This window comes from Gymnoscopelus braueri (assembly GCF_963280865.1).
Source record: "Gymnoscopelus braueri genome assembly, chromosome: 13".
Lineage (NCBI taxonomy): Eukaryota > Metazoa > Chordata > Actinopteri > Myctophiformes > Myctophidae > Gymnoscopelus > Gymnoscopelus braueri.
The window spans coordinates 51,587,764-51,609,505 of NC_137615.1; the positions used below are offsets into that span (position 1 = coordinate 51,587,764).

The window sequence follows — 21,742 nt, forward strand, 5'->3', positions numbered from 1 at the left end:
CCTTTCGTTCCCTTTAGCGTGGGCACCGGCGAGCGAAACCGAAGCACCCCGAGCCAACACGACGCGGCCGCCATTGAAATCTCTCCAGCTCCACAACAACAACAGACGCGAGCCCTTCGCTTCTACCCCTGCTCTTGCTTACCTTTTTGTTTGCTCATGTCTCTATCCCACCACACTCACGCTAATATGTCCTTCCTTTTCGTGGCATGCACATCCCAAACAATACATTATTAGTTACCCGCGGCAGCGTCTACGCGCCTCTAACAGTCACCCGAACCTACTCGCCAGTCAGTCAGGATGCCAGGTTGGAGAAAAACAAGCGCCAGAAACAAGCAAGCAGGTTCATGAAAAAACAAAAGCCACAGGGAGCAAGACGGTGGATCTATATGGGGTCTGAAGGGGTCTGCGATGTTTCGCGCGGCTCCCAAGACTCCCAGGGGGTCCGCGAGGGGGTCCGCGGAGCCCCACGGGGGCCCCCATGTTTTTTTGTTTTTTTTAATTAGTTAATACATACAGAGAGAGGGACACGGAGGGACCAACAAGCACAAAGCCCCGCGCAGCGGATAGGGGGAAGGGGCGAGCAGCGCCCCGACCCTCTAGTATAATACATTTCTTATAGGCCTACTAACTGACTGAGCTGTTTCATTTAAATAGTACAGTCATTTACTGGTTGCAAATTAATTGTTTATTATCCATGCATTAGATTAGTTTAGATGAACATCGGATAACATTTATCATTAGTTTTGAAAGTTTTAAAATGCACACAAAATGCTCCTATAGCCCTAGTCAAAAAATCGATTAAAAAATAAATTATTCCTATGAGAATCCGGTAGGAGTTTTCCGATTTTCCAATAGAATCCTATAGGATTCTGAAAATTGCTAATAATTGACACCTCTATCATAATGTTGTTAAAATCCTATTGAAACATGTTCGCCCTACTGGAAATGTTATATGTGGGCTATGTAAAATAAACTGTTCTTTAAACCAGTGGTTTTCAAATTTTGTTAAGGACCCCCAAAATGTAGTTGACTGTTTGATTGATGTACTTTATTTAGTAAGACATGAGAACAACAGTACATGGAAGTACAAATTCACAATATTCATACAATACTACTAAACTGGAAGACTCATTAAGCACTGAGCTTGTTTAAGATGAGATCCCCACTGTGGGCACCCATATGAAAATATTTTGTGCCGGGGACCATCATACAAGATTTGTGTTTTAAATGTTAATGAAGATTTTTTTTTTGAAAATAGCCGATCTACAAGCTCACAACGCGTTGCGATGTGCTTGCAGATAAGCTATCTTCAAATAGCTGATAGGGTTAGAGTTGTTAAACTGATTCTAATGCTAATTCTATATAGGCTAAACTATAATTTTGCTAGGGACCCCTTGAAACCCCTTCAAGGACCACTGGGGGTCCCTACTTTGAGAACCAATGCTTTAAACCATTGCATGGTTGAAAGATGGACATCATCTAAAGTTTTCATACAATATAGGCCTACAATCATAGACATATTCAAATTCCAAATAAATTAGACACTGTGGACTACTTCCTGGTGTTTGCTTGTTTTTAATTGTTTATTTAATTATTTTATAATACTTATTCTTTTGATTAATAACAATGGTTCTGGGCAGAGCTCTTATTAGGACCTACGACCACTCCGAAAGGTGGTGAGGTATGCCAAACGTACCACTGCTCTAGTCTCTTCCGTCTCTGTGGGACATTTATGAGAGTATAGGAACTTGGGAGGGGCAAAACAATTATGAAGGACAAACAAGCAACATACTGTTTGTTATGATGCGTAACGGTAAACGCCTGAGATGCGTAACAGCCATGGGCTCTAGGCTTCAAAGACGTTTATTTTTTGGGGGGGCTGCTGCATGTCCACACTAAATGTGGACATGGCCATACAACAAAAAAGGAAAACATATAGGACAATAAGTGTTGTTACAACACTGTCTCTATGCTTGAGCACTTGAGTGAAATGCTGCTCATGCTATGTACACGTGTATATACTGTACGCGACACTTGCACATTTGATTGATCCTGTTACTTTGTACATCTGCACATGATCACTTTGCACATTTGGGTGAACAAGGCACCTGAGACAAAGACAGTGGTGGTGCAAGTGCAAGTATACAGTATACACTGTATACATTATATTATTTCCCTTGACAACCACAGGAGTCGAACTGGTTCTGTGCACACTTCATGGTGGGAGGGGCTGGCTCCGAGCCAGGCTTGTTCTGGGTGTGTCTTCGGGCGGGCCGGGCTGGTTGGTTATCAGGGTGGTTAGGTGTCCATGGCCCAAGGCTTTGATTGGAGTAGAAGTCCATGGGATACACCTCCTGCCAGCTCACCTGCTGCAGAGCCACAGCCGCCTCATATGGGGACAGGAGGGGCTTGGAGAAGGCTGTGCCCCAGTCGATCGACAGACGTGGACAAGCAATCTGAACCCACGCATCCACGTCTGGCATCAAGTCCAGCTTGCTGGGGAAAACCTCAGACAGCAACACTCGAGTGAAGGACCTGCCTGATGACTCGAGCTTGGACTCTAGGTGCTCCAAGACTTTGGGGCTGCCCTGCCGGCCCAGAGTACCCACGATCAGGCCCCATTTCTTGGCCAAGCGTGCCTTGGTGATGGCCTGGAACCTCAAGGCCCGCATGGCGTCATGATCATAATACTCCCTGGTGAACACCTTACTGTATGGGTCATATCTGTAAGCGGGTATGTCTGGGTTGGCAATCATGATTGATTCCAGGTGAAACCGTCCATCTCCCAGGTAAATAATGGCATCGACATGGCGTTCCAAGCGAGGGGAGGTGCAGCCCAGGATCTCTCCTGGTGACAGGGGGCGACATTGGGGCACCAGCACCTCATACTCTGCTTTCAGTGCTGTACTCACTGCCTGCAGCGCGGCCACAAACTGAATGGTGCTGACAAGTGCCAGAGAGCGTCTGGAAGGGAAGTTGAACTTGACCGTGTCCAGGAAGTGTGCGTTGTCCATCTGGATATCCACAAACACGTACAGCATCTTGATGCCTGCTGTGGAGTCTATGGGGATCAGACAGCTGTGGCCGTAGTGCACCATGAAGTCGGCTCCCAGGGCGCGGGCGGTGAAGTCGTCCACACAACAGGCACCATACGTCACATCCCCCATGACAATAGTGTCCGCTTCGGTGAATCTCTCAATGATGTCAGCGATGACACAGGCAAACATCTGCAGCCCCTCCGGAAGCTGCAGGGCCACTCTCTTAGCCTGGGTTTGTCTGAGCCGCCACACCGTCTTGTGGATCTCAAAGTTATAATTAGCAGGCAAGGCTCGGATGGCATCCAGTAACTCTGGGTCTTGCAAGATATCTTCTGGAATTTGATTGGCGACACGTCGTGGCCCTCTAACCGTGGTCTTTTTAGTAGAAGCAACTTGCGTTTCGCTCAGGGGCGCTGCCATGTCCTCTGAAGCGTGAGCTCAGAAAGTCAATGGGCCAATCAACAGCAGAGGACAGTTGAGGTAGTGGAGTGTTCACTGGCGCCAATATCTCCACCAGAAGTGTGGATATTCAATGATGTCAGTAATTAATGACATATCTATGACATATGACTCCATATTTGGGCAAGGTTTCAGCTTGATTTGATGACCACTTTCTGATAAAGAGTTATTATGGCTTATGACTGCATCTAATGCATTTTTTTTTAACATTCAGTCATTCATTCTCATTTCAGAGATTTTCAGAATGGGCGTGTCTGAACTAGCCAGGTAAACCCTCCCTCCGGAAATCTCATTTCCATTTGATTCCAGGAGTGAGTCTGGCATGAAGGCTTGTATGGGCGTTTCTATTTATTTATTTCATATAGGTCTGCAGGCCAGACTCACTCCTGAAATAAAATACAAATGAGATTTCTGGAGGGAGGGTTTACCAGGCTATGTCTGAACAGGCCATTTCAGAATGGCAATGCAAGTGACATCACTTGCATTGCCATTGCATTGATGCTGGCCAGACATAATTGCTCAGTAGCCCCCCCCTGCCCAAGAGGACGTTTTGGTATTGCAGCTGAAAGTGCTGTATAAGCCAGAGACAATTGACTTGGGATGAGTATATCTGAGTGATGATTTAGGCTCAAACCTTTTGAAAAAGGTTTGAGGGACATACACCATATGATATTAAATATCAAATATTTTTTTTAAATTCATGGTGTAGATCCTTTAAGTACAAAAAGATGTAGTACTGTATAATCATCATTTTAGCTTGAGCCATAAGTCTTTCACAAATAAATTACTACTAGGCCTAAATAGAAATAAAAGCATTTTCATTCATCAAAATAAACTAGTGTGATAACATAGTACATGTTGGCATCATTTTTTGTGTAGCGCTACCTGGGGGAAAATCCACCAGTCGCTGACTGATAATATTATGCAAGGGATAATATTACCTATGCTCCGCGTCGGTGCATAATCACCCTGAAGGGCTTTAATTTTCAATAATGACCACCTCCCCATACATTATCCCGCTTTTTACACGGCCACTTAATAAATAAATTGACCCAAAAGTAACAACAAAATGAAGTATTTCCTTGCTTACGGCAATGAAAGTATTGGTCTGAGCGGAGAAGTTCGCCTCAGAAAACAGACGACAGTAGTGTATTCCAAAAGTTAACTCGCCACAAAACACACTCGCCCCCATTCTATATACCACCGGATTTGCCTATAATACCGCCGGATTTGCCCGGGGGCGACTGTGTTCTCGGGTGAGTGTTTTGGTATTCTTGCGTTGTTGCGCCACGATAAACAAGGAAGTGTAGTGGATCAAATAGAATCACTTTTCGGTTATTGCAGTGTCTATTTCTCACTTCAAATGTTTTCAAAAACATTCTTGAGAGCAATGTTTAGTTGTAAATGACATTGTTTGTTTGTTTACATGGCTGTCATGTTGGATTACAGCATAAAATCAAGCAGCGCAGGTTGACATGAGCAGGTGCTCTGAGCCTTTGATTAGACAGCGGTCTGTTATTGAGCTCATCGGTCATAATACAGTGATAACACACCGCTGAATTCCGCGATTGACCAATCAGAATCAAGCGTTCAACCAAGCCGTGTAATAAAGAGTTGTAAAGATGTGTTTAGAGCACTGCAGAAGAATTTATGTTTTGTTTTTGAGGACTGCATTTTTTTTTTTTAATATGTAGGCTATTCCTTTACCATTTCTTTATTTTGGTTTTCAAATTTCAATGTTTAATTTAATGTTAAAGGTATCATGACATTCATTTTCACTTTTTTTATTTTCAATGTTTTATTTGGGGTTTTATGACCTCAATTACACCCAAAAAACCTGAACTTAAAACATTCAGTGGATTTTGTGGTCTGGGGTTTTCTGAATAATTAGGCTGAAAAGTAATCTGAGCTTGGCCCTTCGACAGTGAGGTCACTGTCGAATAATCCCGCCCACTCTCTTCCTCGCCCCTCCCCTCCCCTATCCTTTCCTTTGGGGGGGGCGGAGCAGAGGCGATGATTGACAGGCAAAATCCCTCACTAGCGACACCCGCAGGCAAAGATTTCTTTTTTCATTGCAGTTGAAAAGGCTTTAGAAATGTGAGAGAAAAACACCTGCCATTGATCACTGGAATGGAATTTTCACTTAAAACTTTTTGTACACTTTTGAAGGACCAGGACAAAGACTTTGAATGTGGTGTAAAAGTGAATGTCATTAAACCTTTAAGACAGTTATCTTTGAAGGAGAGATGCAAACAACCCTGTTTGACAGTCATTATGACTCATGAGACCAATTGTACCTAATTCGATGAAAATAATTTGGTTTCTGCAACAAAGTGTGGAATTTGTAGCATTTGTGGCATCCCCTTAGCCTGGTAAACCCTCCCTCCGGAAATCTCATTTCCATTTGATTTTCACTTCTGAAATCAAATGGAAATGAGATTTCCGGAGGGAGGGTTTACCAGGCTAGCATCCCCTATGGGTGGAAATGAAATAGCTTTTGGCTCTGTGTGATAAAAAATTTGGGTAGATCGCATAAGATTTGTGGCCATTTTTTGTAAAACCTTCCTGCAAACTTTGGAAGAAAATCTGAATGGAATATGAAACATCTTTTACAATGCATCTTAATCACATGACTTAAGAGATAAGATGTGCCCATTTGTGTGTTTTGTACAATCTGTAGTAGTAGCAAAAGGTGTATTTTTAAGAAAACGCAAAATGGTCGGAAATGGGCGTGGCCTCTATGAGGAGTTGTATCATGATCCAAGGAAACCCGGGGGGCAAATTTATTGTACAGCCTACAGTTTCAAGAGTTCCTTCTAGCCTCACCATGAGTTTGAAAATAAAAAAATAGGGTGGAGGTTTATGTTCATCCTTGGCCTACTGGGGGTGTACGTGAAAAGTTTCACTTACAAGCATAATCTCTGCCTCCCGGCCCTTTGGCCTGGCAGAGATTATAATAAACATATCTCTGCTGTCGGGCAGAAACCAGCTCACTCCAAAATGTTCATTTTTCAGGAAATGAAAAAACTAAATATATTTTTTTCAGGAAATGAAAAAAATAAATATATATTTTTCAGGAAATTAAAAAACTAAATATATTTTTTTCAGGAAATGAAAAAACTAAATATATTTTTTAAAACAAAGCAATACTGCAACATCAAAGTTGGTATTGTGACTTTATATATTGTCAGATACATGCGTGTGTCATTATATTACCACCACTTTAGCCAAATCCATCTCAAGTGGGGTTAGGAGGTTTTGTCCATTGTTGATAAGAACATCTGACAATGGATTTCCAAGCTCACAATGCATCACAACGCGTGAATTAATGCACTGATGCTTCCTGACACTGCTTATATAGGCCTACAATAATAAACAGGACTTTAAATATTACAATAACTTCTGCAAAGAGGGGTTGCAGTTTCAGTAAAACTAGCGAGAGAAATGCTGTATGAACTCATTTCTTGTCACATTGCTCTCCTCAGAAAACTACATAGATTTGAGAAATGGAAATAATTGTTTTCATTAGCGTCAGTGCTAAGTTTGATAAACAGGTACACTGCATTGTTACTTTGACAAACCAATGGAGTTAGCTGGTTTTGTCAGAATAACTTTTTAGTACTTTTCATTGGTTCAATATTTTTTTAACCCACACACGTAAAGCGTGTTCAATAGCGTTGATTTATAAAAGAAAAAAAATGAAATGGAGTTAGCTCGTTGTATACAACAAGGAAATAAAAATGGTACCATCATCTAAGGTGCTTGATGGGGTTGTATGCAAGGTTCTTACTCCCAAGTTATACACATCTGTCTTTGCCAGTGTCCTTGGCATCATTTAGCACACAAGCTGCCTCTAACCCCAGACAGGCAATTGGTGGTGGGAGTGGAGGCAAGGAAAGCGGTATTATAATGTTTCCTAATCATGTTTTTCTTTTTACTGGCTTATTTGTTCATATTGCCTGATTATCCGAGGAAAGTAACCGTTTAGCAATCTACCGCCAGTGGCTCTATGGCTACGAAGCCACTTGCCACTTGGTAGCATCTGAAACAGTCCGTGGTTGGGGTAGCTATAGGATCTTGATAAGCCTGTGATCTTTGCTAACTCAACATCCGTTGTATGGATGGAGGGACTCCTACTTCCACTGATGCATTCAGCTGTTCGCCTGACCCGCTGCATTGGTTTATGGTTGAGGTCAGTACAGTTCCCATACAGATACAGGGAGTCAAGCTAATATTGGTAGTCCATTGTATTGTCTTTGATTTGGTCTCAGTTGAGATTTCCTTTCAGGCTCAGTTGCACCATCACTACTCCCTATATAATTAATAAGTTGTGTTTAATAGAATTTTCTTTGGACTTCACATGACATACACTAAGTGAATAATATTGCAAATGGATGACTATAAAAGAGTGATTTTCATTATTGCTAGTGCGATAGCGATAGTGAAAGTGCGAACATTCAGAGCTGGTGTCCATCGGTGTGTGTATGTCACCAGGTGATGTCACCAGTGGAAGGTGCGCGCTCGTGATGATGAAAGCAGGCGTGTCTCTCCGTGGTTCAATGTGAAGAAGCTGTCAGGAGGTAAGTTATTCTTCTCCAACGCTTCCTTGAGATGGACAGGAGGATCCAAGTAGTACTCGTTTGAAAGGATGAATGTTCCCCAGTGAATGGCCACCGAGTGTTCAGCCTGAACATCTATGTGGATCTGAACAGCTTCTTCTGGATCCACATGCTGTGCACGCAATAAGTCCCTGGGCAGGTAAGCTCCTATAGGGATGGCGGCGAGGTTGAAGGGTCCAAAGCGTTGTCCGATCTCCAGGAAGGAGGAACAGTAACCAGTATCACCAGCGAAGAAGAACCGGTGAACTGGACCCAACACTGACCAGCTTCCCCACAGAGACATATTGCTGTCCAGTGCGGTGCGTTGGCTCCAATGCTGAGAAGGAGTGCAGACAAACGTGATGTCATCATGACCCGGTACAGAGTTCTCCTCCCACCAGTCAAGTTCAACGACGTCCTCACAGCCTGCCTTCACCAACCAAGCTTTCAGCCCCAGGGGTACGAACCAGCGTAGCTCCCCTCCAAAGCGAGAGTTCAGACTGGTGACTGATCCTGCATCCAGGTGGTCGTAATGAGAGTGACTGATTAGAACAGCATCTATCCTGGGGAGCTGTTGGACGGTGCAGGGTGGTCCGCGGTACCGTTTGGGGCCCAGGAACTGTAGTGGTGAGGCCCTCTGGCTGAACATGGGGTCAGTCAGAATATTCAACCCGTCCAGTTCCACCAGTACACAGGCGTGTCCCAGCCAGGTGACTTGGAGCCCTGGAGATGAGTACTCACTGCTATTCAGGACCGATGATGGACTTTGGACAAAATATGGAACCATCACCGGTAGCTCGGAGTCCAGAACCTCTTTACTCGTAGGCACGTTGTTCGTTAGGAACGTACCTATGTTGCTGAACAAAATTAACAGATCTACAAGCCAACATGGACATGTCCACGTTGGCCAGGGGTTTGTCCAGCGGCCATGGTTGTCCCGACACGACCTTGTCACTTCACCTGACAGCCTCTTATCGCCATCCACCTTCACTAGCTTGTCGTTTGATCCTTTTCTGTCTGAGGGTGCTGTCTGCTCCATGAGCTCAGTGCTTATAACCCAGGAAGTTTATTGTTTGAGTATGCCAGCAGAATGTTAAGTTGTCTTGTGATCCCTAGTCATATTGCTGTGCTGGAGGCCTGATTGTCTCTCACAATAGTCTACTCACTTAGATTATCTCTCATGGGCAGTCTGGTTTTAAGATGAGATACCTCAACGCTTGCGTCATCACGGTGTTGTCACTATGGTGTTCGCTGTGCCCAAAATTATGGAATTCCATGATGTCAGAGTTGCAAGTAGAGATGGGATGGAAACCCGGTTCTATTATGTATCCGATTCTGAAGTTAGAGACACAAACATCAATAAGGTTTGGGCTTATCCTGACTCGTGGAACGACCTACCAAAAGATATAAAGGAGCTTGACTCCCTACCCAAATTCAAACCTAGCCTAAAATAATTCCTTTTGTCAAAATGCAAGTGAACATATACAACTCATTGATCACCTTGTTAGTAGAATCCCCTGACCCCCGCCCCTACTTTCTCTGTAAATATACCTTGTGATTCTACGTAGCTTCATTCCATGATGTATTGTTGTATTGTATTGCATTGACTGTATTATATCTCTGCTGTTGGGCAGAAACCAGCTGTCCCAAATATTAACTTTTCAGGAAATTAAACAAAAAAAACATGTTTGCCAGACCCAAGGGGTCGGGCTTACATGAGGCTTTGTACTGTACCTGTTTCGTCCATACATGGGCATGGTCACTTTGTCCTCCGGCCCCAGCCAAAAAAAAGTCTGTCACTTTGTCCTCCGGCCCCAGCCAAAAAAAAATCTGTCCCCCAAAAAAGTCTGTCCATACATGGGCATAGAAGGGACACACGTCGTGCGAAGCCCGGCCATTCAGATTTCAACCCCTAGTGGTTGAAATCTCATCAAAGCTCATCAACCACTGTACTCTCCATTCTGGACTTCATTCTGGGTCTGGCAGAACCAGGTCTCCTGGTCTTGTTTTAGAACAACACACTACTGCCTCATCAAAGTTGGTACGGTGACTTTATGCATTGTCATATATATATTTTTTTTTTTCTCTTAATTTTTATCCCACGATTTTGTAACCCTATTTTTTACACCCAGTGCCAATTGTCTATGTAATCCTGGGCACTACCTTCCCTCTGCCAACCTAGGGAGGCCAGGGCCGAGCTCATGCCTCCTTCAATGCATGAGAGCCAACTGACCTTCTTGTCACCTGACAGGGGAGAGTTTCCCTGGTTGGACGTAGCGCGTGGAAGGAACACGTTATTCCAACCAGTTCCCTTCCCCTCCATCAGGCGCCCCGGCTGGCCAGGGGGAGGCAGTATAGTGACCAGGATTACTGCATGTTTTTGTGAGGGTACCTACCCTAGGAGACACGGAGAGAACATGCAAACTCCACACAGAAAGGCCCTTTTGCCAACCCCACCTAGGGTATGGGCACTGATGACGCGGAGGAGAGAACACACCCCCAGCGCCCACAGCGTCCCCTGCGGGAATCGAACCCAGGACCTTCTAGCTGTGAGGCGACAGCACTACCGACTGTGCCACCGTGCCCCCGCATTGTCAGATATTTGAATTGTGTCCTTATTATCATCACTTTAAGCAAATACAGCTCAAGTGGAGTTAGGAGGTTTTTGACCATGTGGAGACGGACCACAAACCCCCATCTGACAATATTTTGAGGCAGGGACCCCCATACAAGATTTACGTTGTGAAATGCAAAAAGAACGGGACCCCACTTTGAGAACCACTGTTTTTGGGCGTAGCAACATCATAGTGACATCACTGTGATGACGCAAGCATCAAGGCAACTCAGCTTAAATCCGGACCACCCAAGAGTGCGAGGGGAATTTTGAGAGATACCTACCTGCCTGTCACTGCCTTCTTGAATGCTACGAAGGCAGATATCACAAGACGGAAATTCTGCTAATATTCTGCTGGTAGTCACACAAACACACACTCCTTGGCTGTAAGCAATGAGCTCAGGGAGTGGACAGGACCCTGAGACAGAAAAGGATGACAAGATTAGCTGGTGGAGATGGCTATTAGGTGAAGAAGAGAGTGATGGAGAGGTTGACGACAGTACATCTCTCTCTACGAGTCACGGACTGTTGAAAGATGTGACAAGGTCGTGTCGGGACAAATATGGCCGCTGGACAAACCCCTGGCCAACATGGACATCACCTTCCTACAGCACTATGCTCCGCTTCCTACTGCTGGATAAGAACAACAGCAATGTACCAACGAGTGAAGAGGTTCTGGACTCTGAGCTACCGGTGATGGTTCCATATTTTGTCCAAAGTCCATCATCGGTCCTGAATAGCAGTGAGTACTCATCTCCAGGGCTCCAAGTCACCTGGCTGGGACACGCCTGTGTGCTGGTGGAACTGGACGGGTTGAATATTCTGACTGACCCCCTGTTCAGCCAGAGGGCCTCACCACTACAGTTCCTGGGCCCCAAACGGTACCGCAGACCACCCTGTACCATCGAACAGCTCCCCAGGATAGACGCTGTTCTAATCAGTCACTCTCATTACGACCACCTGGATGCGGGATCAGTCGCCAGTCTGAACTCTCGCTTTGGAGGAGAGCTACGCTGGTTCGTACCCCTGGGGCTGAAGGATTGGTTGGTGAAGGCAGGCTGTGAGGACGTCGTTGAACTTGATTGGTGGGAGGAGAACTGTGTACCGGGTCATGATGACATCACGTTTGTCTGCACCCCTGCTCAACACTGGAGCAAACGTAACATACTGGATGACAATATATCCCTGTGGGGGAGCTGGTCAGTGTTGGGTCCAGTTCACCGGTTCTTCTTCGCTGGTGATACTGGTTACTGTTCCTCCTTCCTGGAGATCGGACGACACTTTGGACCCTTCGACCTTGCTGCCATCCCTATAGGATCCTACCTGCCCAGGGACGTGTTGCGTGGACAACATGTGGATCCAGAAGAAGCCGTTCAGATCCACGAAGACGTTCAGGCTGAACACTCGGTGGCCATTCACTGGGGAACGCTTCATACCCTCTTCGCATGTGAGTACTATCTGGATCCTCCTCTCCGTCTCAAAGAGGCATTGGAGAAGAAGAAGTTATCTCCAGACAGCTTCTTCACATTGAACCACGGAGAGACACGCCTGCTTTCATCATCACGAGGGCGCACCTTCCACTGGTGACATCACACGTGCTAACTTGGGACAGAGAACAAGGTGGCTGAGATAGCCTGAGAGTGTATGGAGATCTCGGACTGCAAACCTCTAATTTGGTCCTGTTATAATGCTTTATTCAGTAAAAAGCCATTTACTTTATATTATTATAAAGGTTTATCTTTTTTGATAGGGAATGTAGTCAGCTGCTCTATTTCAATGGGACAAGCCGAGGTCTCCCTACAAACAATCTGGGTAGCTATTCAGGGGATCAAAGTTTAACTGGTGGAGACCATTTAAACTAGACTCTGCAATGTTCCATGATTTGTCTACAATGTCTGACCATGTTTGAGTTCTAATGAAGATACCGTTGATGATCTGACAAAACAGTTGAAAAGGAAAATGCTTACCTGAAGGATACACTTGATGTTGCTGAACAAAGTGAAGGAAGTTATCTGATCGCCTTCTTGAATCAGTTGATTCCATAACTTCTTGGAAAGGGCAACCGTCCTACTGCGCTTACTATCCAAAATGTCCATCCTTCTTCCAAGTTCAGCTTCAGAACCAGATCTGATGCACATGTTTCTACATTTCCAGGACAAAGTAAGGATTCTTTACCTGGCCAGGTAGAGGAAGGAGCTCGCCTATACTGTATGATTACCAGTATGGTAATTTCAGCCCTGGTTTGATCAACACACGCCGGAAGTTTGATACTGTCAAAAAGAAACGGCAGCTGCTATTAAATATTCTTTGTTGTATCCCTGTAAACTAAGAGTGATGGTGAAAGGGAAGCCAAAACTGTTCCACTGCCTCGAGGAAGCGGGGACATTTACCCTTTGTCTTAACTTAAGTTTCATTGATTGTTAAGTGCTTCTATGGATTACGTCGCATAATCTGAGCACTGATTATTATTTCGCCCAATTGACTGTGAAGTGCTTTGGTAGATAACATTGCGTAACTGGAACATTAATTGACTACTAAGAGCTTCTGTGGACAATGTTGTGTAACAGGATGGAACGTTGACTATTATTTTGGTTTCATGGTGCTAAGTGCTTTTGTGGTTTCTGTTGTAAAACTGGAGCTTTGACTTTTTCGGCATCTGCAAACAACTCTTTCGGCTAACTTCATATTGCTGTTAACTGTGTGTCATGTTTGCTGAAATCTGTTACTTTGATGATTTGAATTTCTACTAAAACTGCATATGCACCGTGGAATAAGGAACGTCTGCATTCTGATATAAAGAGATAACTTTTGTTGTTTTGGTAATTTGAACGTTTCTTTTTCTTTTCATGATGAATAATTGAATATACTTTCATGATCTATATGATATTCAGTTGTTGATATTAAATGTTCTTTATTGATTCGGATTAAGCAAGGTCCTGTCTTTGTGCCCATTTACAAGCTATGTTACAGTTTGAGCCTGTGGCCACTTATATTTTAGTGAAATTTTAGTTAACCTGCATGTCTGTGTCTGTACATGTGCGCACAGATCTGCTATTTGTCTTCATCCTGCTCTCACTCTCCCCTTGCACCCCCATCTCATTCACAGTTTAGTTCTTTGACCAGTTTTTAGTTTATATTTTTATTTTTCTAAAGGTATATTAGAAACATCTAAGGATCTAAAGGTTATTCACCTTAATATGTGGAGCCTTTAAAATAAAATGTACAACCTTAGAGCCTGTGTCATTCTTTACAAACCCAGTATTATTATCTCTGAAACATCTCTGAAATTACTGATGGAAATATTATTTTGTTCTGTATCAAGCTAGGGATCCTAGAGGAGGTGGGGTGGGTTGTGGATGTTGCTTCTTATCTTGTTTCTATACGTCTTTCTTCTGTAGAGCCAGTTAATTTTGAATGTATTTTCATTAGTTCATTATTTATATTTTTGGGCGGTGAAACCGCCCCTATATGTGAGGTTTGGACATCGACGTTCCATTGCACCCCCCCCAACCCTGCGCTGTGATTGGCCACCATTGTACCCCCCTAACCCTGCACCGTGATTGGCCAATCACAGTCTATTCAGGACTGTGATTGGCTAGTGAAACATGACAATTGTGCATAGCCCTATAAATAGGACTATGCACTTTAAAAAAACACATTTATGGTTTTTTTTAAGTTAGGGGTGTTGGTCCACAATATTACTTTTCTTTAAGTGAACTTCCATCACTGTGATGACCACTGTGACCACACCACCCACTTCACACTGGGTGTGATTTTATATTATTATTAGATATTTTGTGATAATAAACAGTTAACAATTGGCTAAATCTATGGGCCTCAATCTGCCCCGCGGCTGACTCTACAAAGTGTATTTTGTCAACTATAATTAATTATTTTGAAAAGCACAATGAAATTATTATTTTGGCCAAAGTCCTCAATGACAACTGGCTTGGTCATTCCTCCAAGGACTGTAACTTATTTGGTAGTGTAAAGTACCCTACTCAGTCAATTAATGAACCCACTAGAGTGGATTATCGGTCTGCATCTCTGGTGGACTGGATACTTGTCACAAATAAACTGTATTTACACTTTTCTCGTCTACACAAAATCTCTTCACCAGAAATAATCACTGTACAAGCTCACAACGCTTCACATTGCAACATATGAGCTTGTAGATCTGCTATTTTTGGTGAATGTTCCCCCAGAATAGGGATGCTGGTGTTCAAATGGTTAACAAAAAATCAATCAATCAATCAATCAATCAATCAATCAATCAATCAATCAATCAATCAATCAATCAATCAATCAATCAATCAATCAATCAATCAATCAATCGTTCAATCAATCAATTAATGTATATTACCAATAAACACATCAATCAGTCGGTATTTGTCCAGAATAATCTGCTTGAATTTTTGTAATATACAAATATACAAAAAATATATACAAATATACAAAAATATATAAATAATATACAAAAAAAATAATCATTATTATTATTGTCTCCGCCAGAGGTGGAGAGTATGTTTTCGTTCTGTCCCGCTGTGTGTCCCCCCCCAGCCAAGCTAACATTGGTCAAGCTTCACGTGACACGTGACAATATGTTGTCACCAATGCTTTTGATTGGCTAGCGAGACGCATGACGAAATAAAACAGTACCTTCCAGTACAAATTACCCGTCCGTGCGTGTGTGTGTCCCTCTGAGAACACCTAACATTGGTCAAGTTTCACGTGACATCACAATATGTAATATAAATATATAAATAGCATAGACAGGAACAGTACTATCCAGTACAAACAGAGATCACAGCTGAGGTCACACAATGCAACTAACTCCCATTACGCAAACTGAAGAAGCAGCAAATCATCGTCTGAAACCTGATGAAGAAGCAAAGGCGCAGAAGGCCAAAGCTAAGAGACAAAGAACACTAAACAGAGACAAAGAATCCCTAAATGACAAAAAACGAAGACGAGCCACAAATGCTGACAACATGACACAGCAAAGATTGCTACAATCTCTGGAAGAAAAAGTACAAGAGTCTGTAAAGAACATCGAAATGAAAAGAAGAACATTCCCAGAAAACTATGGTTAAAGATAGGGTAAGTGATTTCATTTGATTAAAATAGCACAGGTCTGCTGGCGGAGCACATTTTCTTGTTATTATTACTATTATTATTATTATTATTATTACCCTTATTATTATTATTATTATTATTATTATTATTATTATTATATAATAGTCTTTTTGTCTAAGACATACTGGTCCTTCTTGGCACTGATATCTCGGCAGAGGGACACCTCCTCTTTGTCGATTGATAGCCTGTTTAGCCTTGTTTAAGTCAAATATTGGGCTCAAAACGCACCACATTTGGAGATGATTGATGACATCATTGTGATATCATCAATATGTCATACAAGTCATACATGTTGAGTGTCAAGAGCATTGAGCAAGAGTGCATTCATTCCTACAACACGCCTTGCTACAAATGGAAGCGGGGCAAGGAGTAGTTCCATTCAATTGTATCCTTTATTCTTTATTACATATCTCCAAGCCAGATTAAGGAAGGTTCACAGTTAAATCACAATGTACATCAAACAGGTCATCATCCAGGGGTTCCGAAGTTACAAGGACGAAACCATTGTAGACCCGTTTAGTCCAAAGAATAATGTCATTGTTGGACGAAATGGGTCTGGAAAAAGTAATTTTTTCTACGCCATTCAGTTTGTGCTCAGTGATGATTTCAACAACCTTAGTACTGAGCGTCGACTGGCCTTGCTCCATGACGGAACTGGGCCTCGTGTCACTTTGGCCTTTGTGGAGATTATATTTGACAATTCTGACAACAGGCTGCCAATCGACAAAGAGGAGGTGTCCCTGCGCCGTGATATCAGTGCCAAGAAGGACCAGTATGTCTTAGACAAAAAGACGGTGACTAAGACTGATGTCATGAATCTGTTGGAAAGTGCTGGCTTCTCTCGTAGTAACCCGTACTACATTGTTAAACAGGGAAAGATCAACCAAATGGCCACAGCTCCTGACTCTCAGCGTTTGAAACTGTTGAGAGAGGTGGCAGGGACCAGGGTTTACGATGAACGCAAAGAGGAGAGCATTACCCTCATGCAGGAGACGGAGGGTAAACGAGAGAAGATCAGTGAGCTGCTTACGTATATCGAGGAGCGTCTGCATACCCTGGAGGATGAGAAGGAGGAGCTGGCTCAGTACCAGAAGTGGGACAAGATGAGGAGGGCCCTAGAGTACACCATCTACAACCAGGAGCTGAACGAGACCTGTGCCAAACTGGATGAGTTGTCTACAAAGAGAGAGACCTGTGGCGACAAATCCAGACAGCTGCGTGACGCTCAGCAGGATGCAAGGGACAAAGTGGAGGAGACGGAGTGCATCGTACGAGAGCAAAGATCTAAGATCTCGGTCATGCAGGAGGAGAGAGAGCAACTGTCAGCCGAACGCCAGGAGCAGATCAAACAGAGGACCAAGCTGGAGCTGAAGGCCAAGGATCTGCAGGATGAGCTGGCAGGTAACAATGAACAGAGGAAACGTCTGCTGAAGGAGCGTCAGAAGCTGCTGGAGAAGATTGAGGAGAAGCAGAAAGAGATGCAGGAGACGGAGCCCAAGTTCAATATGGTGAAGGAGAAAGAGGAGCGTGGCATTGCCAGACTGGCCCAGGCCACACATGAGAGAAGAGATCTGTATGCCAAGCAGGGTCGAGGCAGCCAGTTCACCTCCATGGAGGAGAGAGACAAGTGGATCAAGGAGGAACTGAAATCCCTGGACCAGGCCATCAATGACAAAAATAGACAGATCACTGCCATCCACAAAGATCTAGAAGACACGGAGACCAACAAGGAGAAGAACTTGGAGCAGTACAATAAAATCAATCAAGATCTCAACGAAGTCAAGACTTGCATTGAAGAGCTCAATAAAAATTGCTATGAAGTAAAGAACAGGAAAAATGAGTTGCAAAGTGAAAGACACTACCTGTGGCGTGAGGAGAACACAGAGCATCAGGTCCTGGCAGACAAACAGGAGGACCTGGAGAAGAAAAAGCAGCTCCTAAGAGCTTCCACTGGCAAGGCTTTTCTGAATGGTATTGACAGCATCAACAAGGTTCTGGAGTATTTCCACCAGGAGGGCATGAACCAGCATGTCATCAATGGCTACCACGGAATTGTCATGAACAATTTTGAGTGTGAGCCTGCTTTTTACACCTGCGTGGAGGTGACTGCTGGTACTAGGTTGTTTTACCATATTGTAGAGACTGACGAGGTGAGCACCAAGATCCTCATGGAGTTTAACAAGATGAATCTGCCTGGAGAGGTCACCTTCCTGCCCCTCAGCAAGCTGAATGTTAGGGACACGGCCTACCCAGAGACCAACGATGCCATTCCTATGATCAGCAAGCTACGCTACAGTGTAAACTTTGACAAGGCCTTCAAGCATGTGTTTGGGAAGACCCTGATCTGTCGCAGCATGGAGGTTTCCACACAGCTAGCCAGAGCCCTCGCTATGGATTGTATTACTCTGGAGGGTGACCAGGTGAGCCACCGTGGAGTTCTGACAGGAGGCTATTATGACACCAGGAAGTCCCGCCTGGAGCTACAGAAGGACATGAGGAAGACCGAAGAGGAGCTGGGCGAGCTGGAGGCCAAGCTGAACGAGAACCTTCAGAAAAACATTGAACGCATCAACAATGAGATTGACCAGCTGACGAACCAGGTGCTGCAGTTTAAGACACAGCTGAGGACGTTCAAAGCTTCCCGAGAGAGCATCTTGTCAGAGATGAAGATGCTCAAGGAGAAGAGGAAACAGTCTGAGAAGACCTTCATGCCTAAACAACATAGTCTACAGAGTCTGGAGTCCACTCTGCATGCCATGGAGTCCACCAGGGAGTCACTGAAGGCTGAGCTGGGGACAGACCTCCTGTCTCAGCTCAGTCTGGAGGACCAGAAGCGTGTTGATGACCTCAATGATGAAATTCATCAGATCCAGCAGGACTACAGTCAGCTTCTGAAAGAGAGGATTAAGTTGGAGGGCATCATGACCAGGGTGGAGACCTACCTCAATGAGAACCTACAGAAAAGCCTTGACCAAGTTGAACAGGAGTTGAACGAGCTGCGAGAGACTGAGGGAGGCACGGTGCTCACAGCCACCACCTCTGAGCTGGACGGCATCAACAAACGTGTCAAAGACGCTTTGGCAAGATCAGAAGATCTGGACGGTCTGATTGACAAAACGGAAGCTGAGATAAAGGACCACGCGAAGAGCATGGATCGCTGGAAGAACATCGAGAAGGAACAGAATGATGCCGTCAACCATGACACTAAGGAGCTGGAGAAGATGACCAACCGGCAGGACATGCTGCTCAAGAAGAAAGAGGAGTGCATGAAGAAGATCCGAGAGCTTGGCTCGCTGCCTCAGGAAGCCTTTGAAAAGTACCATACCCTTACACTTAAACAGTTGTTCCGTACGATGGAGCAGTGCAATACAGAGCTGAGGAAGTACAGCCATGTGAACAAGAAAGCCCTCGACCAGTTTGTCAAGTTCTCGGAGCACAAGGAAAAGCTGATTAAGCGCCAGGAAGAGCTGGCCCGCGGCTACAAGTCTATCACGGAGCTGATGAACGTCCTGGAGCTGCGCAAGTACGAGGCCATCCAGCTCACCTTCAAACAGGTGTCTAAGAACTTCAGTGAGGTGTTCCAGAAGCTGGTGCCAGGAGGCAAAGCTGCATTAGTCATGAAGAGGGACGACACAGAGGGAAGCCAGTCCCAGGATGAGAGTGAAAGTGGTGCTGATGGCGAGTGGGGCTCAGGCTCCCAGAACAGTGCTCCCTCAGTGGACCGGTTCACGGGAGTTGGCATCAAGGTGTCGTTCACAGGGGAGCAGGGTGAGATGAGGGAGATGCAGCAGCTCTCTGGTGGTCAGAAGTCTCTGGTGGCCTTGACTCTCATCTTCGCCATTCAGAAGTGTGACCCCGCCCCCTTCTACCTGTTTGACGAGATCGATCAGGCCCTCGACGCCCAGCACAGGAAGGCCGTCTCAGATATGATTATGGAACTGGCAGGCCGCGCCCAGTTTATCACCACCACCTTTAGGCCCGAGCTGTTGGAATCGGCCCATAAGTTCTATGGAGTCAAGTTCAGAAACAAGGTGAGTCACATCGATGTGATCTCAGCAGAGCAGGCCAAAGATTTTGTGGAGGATGACACCACCCATGGTTAAGAGGATTGTCCATGTCTGCAGCACACCTGTTCCATCCTCACTGCAAAGACGCTAAATCATCCATAAGTCACTTTTGTTGTTAATGGAGTATGGCTTACCAGTCTCCCTTTATACCAGGCAAAGTTATCTATTCTTGACTTGGTGCTGTTTGATGACAGAGAATGACAAATAAGTCAACATTGCATTTTTTGACATTTGGCTGCTTAATATCGAACACCGGCATGCATGTGCGTGACAATTTAATTGTGGCCGTTTGACCGGCTTTCTGGCCGAGTCCTGGTGTGCGTATGTACATGCGTGTGCGTGTGCGTCTAGGTGCATGCACGCGTATATACTGGGACGTTTTTTCTTTCTTTCTTTCCCCTTAAGGAGAAGAGCAGTAGAACAACAATGTATATCCACTCTACACCACTGGACTGATGTTTATTCTCTTAAAGTTTCTATACACACACACACACTGTTTATTCTATTAATGTTTGCACACAAGCACAACCTTTATTCTATCATAAATTGTGGCAACACCAGGTTACTGTATTTAAAATGCAAATTAGACGTTCCAATTATATTAAACATTAAATATCACAAATTGTATTAACCCATTTAGACCTGAGGCCGATTCTAAAAACGCCTTCTAAATCCTGACCTAAGTTTTCTGAAAAACTTCAAATATGTATTCAAAAATTACAACAAATGTCCAGAAGGAGCGAGTGCATTCTCCGGCAGCGGCAACAGCCGCGGAACGTCCGCGGAACTTCCGGTGGAGGAGCGGCAGCTCCCGGCAGTGACTGCCGGCGGTGGAGCGTCAGCTGCCGGCGGAGCAGCGGAACTGCCGCGGAAACTGCCGGTGGAGGAGCGGCAGTCAACTTCTTTTTCCGCCGATAAAGTATAGTTTTGGACCATGACGGAGCCGCGCCGAATCAGCAGACCTTGAGGCCAAGGAGTCGCGCCCGAGCGCCTCCAGGCGCGAGTGCCCGCGACGACCGGCCGATGGTCTGCTATTCGACTAAAAAGCTGACGCCACCGGCAGCTCCAGCCGCCGCCGCCGCCGCCGCCACCGGCAGCAGCCGCTGCCGGATAATGCACTCGCTGTCCCTCCAAATGTGTGTTGCTATATACTACATAGCAACAAGAACCCCAAAAGGGGTTTCCCGTCCTGAAAGGTATAGTTACAAATAGGGGTTCCCGCCCAAAATGGGTTAATCATTTTGAGCCCTAGAATGTAATGCATAAGTTGTGAGTGTGAGGGACAGTGTTTTTTTTAGGTTTCTCTATACTTGAGGGGGCATATATAGACATATATGGAGATCCTGTTGTCCAGAACCGCAGATCTGCCGATATGGGCATGCCCATTTATGGGCCTATACTGATGACATCAGGGATCTCCATAAAGGCCTATGGGCATAAAATACAGGTGTACTGATGGCATCAGGGATCTCCATACATGGACAAGAAAGGGACACAAGCAGACAGACAGATAAAGATTTCCATATATGGGCATTAAAGGAACATAAACAGCCAGGTTTGCATAAGCGGGTGGGGCATGTATTCCCAACTTGTATTGTTCCCGGGTAGGCAAAATAAAGTTAAATATTTCCTTTAACACAGGCAGGTGTGCACAAGAAATGTGCCATTGATTGTTCTTGCGGTCTGCAAGTTGATCCCAAGACGCACAGACGGGCAAAAACATGATCTCCCTCTTGCCTTCGGCCTGGCAGAAATAATAAGAAATCAAATCATGTGGATCTGACTTGGCTGCACGTCAATCTCATAGTGGTTATCAACCTTGTCTGGACC

General features: G+C 44.7%; 4 protein-coding genes across 4 annotated transcripts; 2 read left to right on the top strand and 2 right to left on the bottom strand.

Moving 5' to 3' along the window:
• Positions 1-2,168: 2,168 nt before the first annotated feature.
• On the bottom strand, positions 2,169-3,458 carry LOC308099677 (2-(3-amino-3-carboxypropyl)histidine synthase subunit 1-like; the record flags this gene model as incomplete). Its single annotated transcript, XM_080448412.1, has 1 exon — positions 2,169-3,458. The coding sequence occupies one exon, from the start codon at positions 3,456-3,458 to the stop codon at positions 2,169-2,171; it is 1,290 nt and encodes a 429-aa protein (XP_080304538.1).
• Positions 3,459-7,997: 4,539 nt separating this feature from the next.
• LOC308099678 (N-acyl-phosphatidylethanolamine-hydrolyzing phospholipase D-like) lies at positions 7,998-9,134 on the bottom strand (the record flags this gene model as incomplete). The annotated part of the gene is made up of 1 exon (XM_080448413.1): positions 7,998-9,134. The coding sequence occupies one exon, from the start codon at positions 9,132-9,134 to the stop codon at positions 7,998-8,000; it is 1,137 nt and encodes a 378-aa protein (XP_080304539.1).
• A 1,968-nt stretch (positions 9,135-11,102) lies between these two features.
• LOC308099679 (N-acyl-phosphatidylethanolamine-hydrolyzing phospholipase D-like) lies at positions 11,103-12,296 on the top strand (the record flags this gene model as incomplete). Its single annotated transcript, XM_080448414.1, has 1 exon — positions 11,103-12,296. One exon carries the CDS (start codon positions 11,103-11,105, stop codon positions 12,294-12,296), a length of 1,194 nt encoding a protein of 397 aa, XP_080304540.1.
• Positions 12,297-16,294: 3,998 nt separating this feature from the next.
• LOC308098194 (structural maintenance of chromosomes protein 3-like) lies at positions 16,295-19,948 on the top strand (the record flags this gene model as incomplete). The annotated part of the gene is made up of 1 exon (XM_080446451.1): positions 16,295-19,948. The coding sequence occupies one exon, from the start codon at positions 16,295-16,297 to the stop codon at positions 19,946-19,948; it is 3,654 nt and encodes a 1,217-aa protein (XP_080302577.1).
• Between the last annotated feature and the right edge of the window lie 1,794 nt (positions 19,949-21,742).